The sequence below is a fragment of the Momordica charantia genome (genome assembly GCF_013281855.1).
Source record: "Momordica charantia cultivar OHB3-1 chromosome 4 unlocalized genomic scaffold, Mcharantia_2.0 BLBB01000004.1, whole genome shotgun sequence".
NCBI classification, from domain to species: domain Eukaryota; kingdom Viridiplantae; phylum Streptophyta; class Magnoliopsida; order Cucurbitales; family Cucurbitaceae; genus Momordica; species Momordica charantia.
Genome location: NW_028275162.1, coordinates 4,751,108 through 4,758,318, shown reverse-complemented (window position 1 = coordinate 4,758,318; position 7,211 = coordinate 4,751,108). Strand labels below are relative to the sequence as shown.

General features: G+C 38.9%; 1 protein-coding gene across 1 annotated transcript; it reads left to right on the top strand.

Annotated features, from left to right (window-relative positions):
* The first annotated feature begins 2,566 nt into the window (after positions 1 to 2,566).
* On the top strand, positions 2,567 to 6,752 carry PAB2 (poly(A) binding protein 2). The gene is made up of 9 exons (XM_022299924.2): positions 2,567 to 3,275; positions 3,870 to 3,988; positions 4,077 to 4,733; positions 4,816 to 4,893; positions 5,009 to 5,098; positions 5,241 to 5,378; positions 5,502 to 5,675; positions 5,787 to 5,990; positions 6,288 to 6,752. Exons 1-9 carry the CDS (start codon positions 3,023 to 3,025, stop codon positions 6,525 to 6,527), a joined length of 1,953 nt encoding a protein of 650 aa, XP_022155616.1. The 5' UTR covers positions 2,567 to 3,022; the 3' UTR covers positions 6,528 to 6,752.
* The last annotated feature ends 459 nt before the right edge of the window (positions 6,753 to 7,211 follow it).

Sequence of the window (7,211 nt, the reverse complement as noted above, 5' to 3'; positions counted from 1 at the left end):
TTTGGTAAGTTCTCAAATGCCCCAATCTTTTAGTTACTAAAGTTCTAAGATCAAAGTATTTCAAAGACACTCCTCTTCTTCAAGCTACAAATTCAACAGCCTCTTCGTATTTTTGGAGAGGTTTTATTTGGGTAAGAGATCTTCTTACTAAAGGTCTAAGACTCCGAGTGGGGAATGATTCTACTATTAAGGTATTCTCGAATCCCTAGATTCCAAGACCATTTTCCTTCAAACCCATCATGGTTCGCCCTCACAATGATGATATTCGCGTGGCCTCTTTTATTACTCAAGATGGGGAATGAGACAGCAACCTAGTTTCAAAATATTTCTGTGAGGAAGACAAAGCTTTGATCCTAACTATAGCTATAAGCTTCTATAATGTGCAGGATTCATGCTTGTGGCATTACGATAAAAGAGGCAATTATAGTGTGAAGAGTGGATACAAATTATTCATGCATACTAAATGTAATGCAACATTTACTAGTAATGGTCGTTAGGGTGCCCATTGGAAATCTATATGAAATTTATCCGTTCCTTCAAAAATAAAGTTGTTTATCTGGCGAGCAGCTCATGAACACATACCAACAGCACATAATTTACATAGATGAGGAATTGAAGTTACATACCAACAGCACATAATTTACATAGACGAGGAATTGAAGTTTTACCAGTTTGTAGTCTGTGTGGGGCTCAGTTTGAAACGACCATCCATTCTCTCCTTCACTGTAAGAGAGCATCTCGTATTTGGCATATACTCTTCCCTTCTCTGACTCAATTTCGTGAAACTTTAAACCTCAGGTTTTTGGATGTATGGCGATACATTGAATCTACCTGTTGGGCAATTTGGGATGACTGAAATTCTGCACTTCATGGATGGCAGTTATCCCCCTCTGAAATTAAAGGGGAATGGATTAACACCTATATTGGCAATTTTTTGGAAGCGCAAAATAGTAACCATTTACCTTGGAACAAAACCCCTTATTCGGATGATCATCAATGGAGACCTCTGTCAAGCCCCTCTCTTAAATTGAATACAGATACTGCATGTCGGGAGGATTCGACTGGTCTGGGATGTATTATCCGTGATTCCTCTAGTGCACTCGTGGCCGCAAAATCTTTACGTCTATAATGGCAGAAATTCGTGGGATATTGGAAGGCTTGTGGCTTTCAATTTCTATGGATTGCCTCCGCATTGAAGTTGAATCTAATTCTCTGTCAGCTATCCGTCTAATTCAAGAAGAAACTCCATTGATGAGGGATGAGGGAAGTTGGTTGATCGAGATTCATGCCCTAAAAGCAAATTTCGAATTCATTTCTTTCGGTCATGCTTCTCGAAATGGTAATGTCCCTTCCCACTATCTAGCAAAATGGAGACTCTCCTCTACTTTAGACACGTGGTGCTGGACGCATTCTTTTCCAAGATGGCTTTGTGATGTAATTCAAGGGATTCCCCTTCAATTCTTGCCGCGTAATTTAATGAAACAAGTACCTTTAAAAAAAAAGATGAGAAAAAAAATAATGAAATATTAATAAAAATAAGTGAAGTTTTTCTACGGAAAGGAAATCATTTGAGAAAAATAAAATTTGTAAAAGTAGAGAAAAATACTTGGAAAGAGAATGAATAAATTAAAAAGGGCGGCGTGGGAGAGATCATTGATGGAATTTAAGGAGATAGGGAGAGAGAAAGTTGAGTGACAAGAGAGAGATGATGACAAAATTGTAACAAGAGAAAATGATTAAAATTAAATGACAAAAGATAAAGTTTCTCTCATCGTGCCTTTATAAACTTTAAAGATAATGTATCACTCTTGCCAAAAGCGAGATTGGCATATATGATTGACATATATAATCATATATGATTAACATATATAATCTCCAACTAAGAGGGTGTGAGTTCGATATCCTACCCTCACATGTTGTATTAAAAAAAGATAATGTATCACTCTTCAAATCTCACAAACTAAATATCCAATGACACCCTTTTCATTTATTATTATTATTCTTCTTCTTTTACCTTAACTAAAAACAAGGTTGTTATGGGTAAAATGATATAATAGGTTCACTTAAAACGAGATCGAAAAAGTGATGTAGATCAAATCACTCAGATCAAATCGATTGAATCAAACCACCTAACCATGTTGAGTCGATATTGAGCCTATGTACTTGAGCGGACTTTCTCTGTAAATAAGATGAAAGGTCTGGGTGTAAGGTATGTTTTAACCCTACTTTTTATTACCCTGTTGACTTAAACATTAAATATATATGTCCGTCGGAAAATTCGACACGAATCCAAATCTTGCATCAACAAAGATCAATGCAAATATTTGAGATTTAAAATGAAAAAAAAAAAAAACTAGCAGGGGAATATCTTCAAAGTTGAGATGGTATTAAGATTTAGAAAGGATGAACTGCCGACAAAACTACCTTATCTGAAAAAGAATTTTACGGTTAATTCCCAACCATTCATCAAATAAAGAAAAAATATATATAATATATAATGAAAAAAAGGTTCATCAGCGATTCAGCGGAGCCCCCAATCTTCGTCGGATCTACGGCGGCGAAAAATTCCGAAATTATCCTCTCCCATTTTAGGGTTTACCCAAATCCACCCGATATATATAAATCCCTAAACGATCGAAAACCCTTCTTTCCTCAGTGCAGTTTTCAGCTGCCCTCCAAACCCTCACATAATCTCCGTCTTCTCCTCCGCCGTCGGATCTCCGACTCCGGCCATCTATCCCTACCCTTACCTTCCCTCTCCTCCCCCCACCCCCACAATCAAAAACCAAAAACAAAATCTTTGTTTTTAGTTTCTTTTACCCCCAAAATTCAAAAATATTGTTCGTCTCTCGTCTCGTACTGCCAATTTCCTTTCGTCCTGTGTCCTTGTTCTTCTATTTGTCTATCTTCCTGTTTGATTCTGAATAATTGAGGAGAGGGAAGCGAGTCTAAGATCAAAAAAATTTAAAAATTATTCAAAAAAACCAAAGAAAACCCAAGTCCACAGCGAGTTTCTCTCACTATGGCTCAGGTTCAACCTCAACCTCAACCCCAAGTTCCCATCTCCGCCGCCGATCCGGCCGCCAATGGAGGGGCCAACCAGCATGTGACCACGTCGTTGTATGTCGGAGATCTTGACGTGAACGTCACCGATTCGCAGCTTTACGATCTTTTTAATCAGGTGGGGCAGGTGGTTTCTGTTAGGGTTTGCAGGGATTTGACGACCCGCCGTTCGCTTGGTTATGGCTATGTCAATTACAGCAACCCAGTGGATGGTTAGTCTTCGCCCTCTAATCTTTAGTGCCTAATTGTTCTTTTCGTTCTCTGAATGTGTAGCTATTTTGGGTTTTTGTTTGAGTTCTCAGTTCTGGAAGAGTCTTTCTTGAGAGAGGCCCCTCCACATTTGAGGAAATATGATTTCTTGTTTATTGCTTCATTTAGGAATAACAGGGCATGTCTCTGTTTCTATCGGCATGGTGGGTATCTTAATCTCATTCACGTGTGAGAGGAAACAGTTCCAAAATATTGTATATATGATGATGATGATCTCCCACTTCATATTTTTGATGCTGTAGGATTCTTGAAGTTACCAAGAAATAGGATGGTGACGAGTCTTGATTTCTATGTCTTCTTCATTTTGGTTTTTGTCTTGTTTTTCTTTTCCCCTCTCTTGGAATTTCAATTTCGGGTCAGTTTTCATGATATGTTGATTGTTATGCTGAATGATGAAGGGGCTGAATTTTTTCTATTTAAGTGGTTTGATCAATGCTATCATGTTCATAGCCTTTGCTTGACTTCGTATTTCCCTCTGAACTGAAGAAGTATGTCTTATTGTATCTTTTTCGCTTTTCTCCCGTATTTGATGACAGCTTCAAGGGCATTAGATGTGCTGAACTTTACCCCTCTAAATGGGAATCCTATTAGGGTTATGTATTCACATCGTGACCCTAGCATGCGAAAAAGTGGGTCTGGAAATATTTTTATCAAGGTAAGTGCCCCTTGTAGTAAGATCTTTGTTCCTTGTCTCAATGACTTGGTTGCTAGATGTTTGACCTGAAGCTACTCTTAAATGATAGAATTTGGACAAGGCAATTGATCACAAAGCGTTGCACGATACATTTTCTGCATTTGGAAACATTCTATCCTGCAAGGTTGCTACAGATCCATCCGGCCAGTCTAAAGGCTTTGGTTTTGTGCAATTTGACAATGAGGAATCTGCCTTAAAAGCGATTGAAAAGTTGAATGGTATGCTGCTTAATGACAAGCAGGTGTTTGTGGGACCTTTCCTTCGCAAGCAAGAAAGAGAAAATTTCAGTGAGAAATCGAAATTTAATAATGTTTTTGTCAAGAATCTGGCGGAAACTACATCTGAAGAAGATTTGAAGAATTTGTTTGGGGAGTTTGGCCCGATCACCAGTGTTGTGGTAATGAGGGATGGGGATGGAAAATCAAAATGCTTTGGCTTTGTGAACTTTGAGAATGCAGACGATGCTGCTAGGTCTGTTGATGCACTTAATGGACATAAGGTTGATGGGAAAGAGTGGTATGTTGGAAAAGCCCAGAAGAAATCTGAAAGGGAAGTTGAATTGAAACATCGATTTGAGCAGAGCGTAAAAGAAGCAGCTGACAAGTACCAAGGTGCAAACTTATATGTTAAGAATCTAGATGATACCATTGACGATGATAAACTGAAGGAGTTATTCTCTGCATTTGGAACCATTACCTCATGCAAGGTTGTAAGAATAAAATGTGTTTTTGTAGTTTAAATCCTTCGGTGAGTGTCACCAAATGGCTTAATCCTTTACATGCCTGCAGGTTATGCGAGACCCTAATGGAATAAGTAGAGGGTCTGGTTTTGTTGCATTCTCGACTCCTGAAGAGGCTTCAAGAGCTGTGAGTTACATTGTGTGCCCTAGAATGTTGTTTAGATGATGCTTGATATATGGTTGTGTTGTATTACAATTAATAAATCACAAAAAGTTTACTATCTATCTCTGTTATCTGGTAGCTTTCGGAGATGAATGGAAGAATGATTGTGAGCAAACCTCTTTATGTTGCACTTGCACAGAGGAAGGAAGATAGAAGAGCTAGGTTGCAGGTATGCTTATACTAATTATCACATCTCAAGCGGGGATGTTGCTTTTCTTTCTTTTTTTTCAACATTAACACGACTGCTTATATTTATTTATCTGTTTCCTCTTTCATTTGACATCGACTGTATTTCCTCTTTCATTCGTCAGGCACAGTTTTCTCAAATGCAGCCAATGGCAATTGCATCTTCGGTTGCTCCCCGTGTGCCAATGTATCCTCCAGGTGGTCCAGGTCTTGGACAACAAATATTCTATGGACAAGCTCCACCTACTATTATTCCTTCTCAGGTAACTTGTTTCGTCTCTTTCCATAAAATGATTTTCTGTTCTCGTTGTCTCTCTTTCTTGTTCAATCTACGAAGGGGTTGTAAATTGTGACTGCATTTAAATCATGCTGTTAATGTGTTTCAGCCTGGCTTTGGTTATCAGCAGCAACTCATGCCTGGTATGAGGCCTGGTGGAGGTCCCATGCCAAATTTCTTTGTGCCAATGGTTCAGCAGGGCCAGCAAGGGCAAAGATCTGGTGGCAGGCGTGCTGGTGCTATTCAGCAAAACCAGCAGCCTGTTCCAATGATGCAACAGCAGGTCGGTTTTTTTTGTTTTTCCTTTATTCTGCTTTATTTTTTCCCTCTTAACTATGATCGCTTGTGCATTTCACACTGATATAATGACAATGTCTATTTGTTTATACAATAGATGCTACCAAGAGGACGTGTCTACCGTTACCCTCCTGGACGTGGATTGCCTGATCTCCCCATGCCTGGTGTTGCTGGAGGTATGTTCTCTGTTCCATATGAGATGGGTGGAATGCCGCCACGTGATGCAGTCCACCCTCAACCAATTCCTGTGGGTGCCTTGGCTTCTGCTCTTGCTAATGCAACTTCAGACCAGCAAAGAACGGTAGGGTTTAAGATGCTATTAATTCATTATCAACTTCCCCCCTTAAGTTCAAGATAACGATACTTTCTTGGTGCGTATGAGTATGATACCAGCGGTAGTTTGGCTTTTGATGTTCTCTTACACTACGAATAAAATGCATGAACATAGAAAAACTACAGAAATCTGTCTAAGGTGAAACTGATATAAAACTTGCCATTTTCTGACCCTACTGATATTAGTAGAATTCTGCTCTAGTTGGGGCTTGTCCTTTTGTTTATGTTCTTATATTTCATATAATTTCTGTTCGGTTGTCTGCAGATGCTGGGGGAAAATCTTTACCCACTTGTGGAACAGCTAGAGCCTGATAATGCTGCCAAGGTAACGGGCATGCTACTGGAAATGGACCAGACTGAGGTTCTGCACTTGCTCGAGTCGCCCGAAGCTCTGAAAGCCAAGGTGGCTGAGGCTATGGAGGTTTTGAGAAGCGTTGCTCAGCAGACGGGCAATGCAGCTGATCAGTTGGCATCGCTGTCCCTGACTGACAACCTTGATTCCTAATCTGGATGTTGCCCTTCTGTTTTTCATGAGCCGCAAACCTTTTTACTTGTGCTTTTGTCGACTTTGAGATGCGAAGTTCATCTATTTTTGTTTGAACTGAGTGTTTTCTGTTGTTATTGGCAATGATTGTGACAACCTAAACCTACCTAATTCTGAGTTTTGTTATGAAGCATTTTGCTTTCATTAACAGTTCAAGTTGCGCTATAAAGGTTACTCATTTATGAATTTGTCAACCTATTTCGAATATACAGTGGAATGATCGAGATATCGATTACTTGGTATCATTAATTTTTTAGCACATTGAAATTGGTTTCTATTTGATCTCGAACTACATTTCAACTGAAAGTTTAGTACTACACTTCGATTTCTTTTCCCTTTAAGTTTGGATTTGGTTTTTCCTTTGTCCCTGAGGTTTTGATCTCGAAGGAAGAAGTGCGTGCCAATTGTAGTTGGTATCATTTTTTACTTTTTGTCTCTGAGGTTTTGAATAGTGAATTTTTGGAGAATTGGAGAATTGAACCTCCGATCTCGAAGGAAGAAGTAAATGCCAATTGCGGTTGATCTATGCTTAGCTCAAAAAGTAAATTAATAGGTCTTGAAAAGTTTGAATTTTGTTTTTAGGTTAAAATACTATTTCGGTCCATGTATTTCTAAGTCTCTGTACTTTAAAAAAGAGGTCATTTT

What these genes read in the sequence shown, in the direction of transcription:
- PAB2 (XM_022299924.2), top strand. Translation starts at nt 3,023, where the DNA reads ATGGCTCAGGTTCAACCTCAACCTCAACCCCAAGTTCCCATCTCCGCC. An exon ending in CTGAAGAGGCTTCAAGAGCT is followed by an intron (nt 4,894 to 5,008) that starts GTGAGTTACATT and finishes GTTATCTGGTAG; the next exon opens with CTTTCGGAGATGAATGGAAG. An exon ending in ATAGAAGAGCTAGGTTGCAG is followed by an intron (nt 5,099 to 5,240) that starts GTATGCTTATAC and finishes TTCATTCGTCAG; the next exon opens with GCACAGTTTTCTCAAATGCA.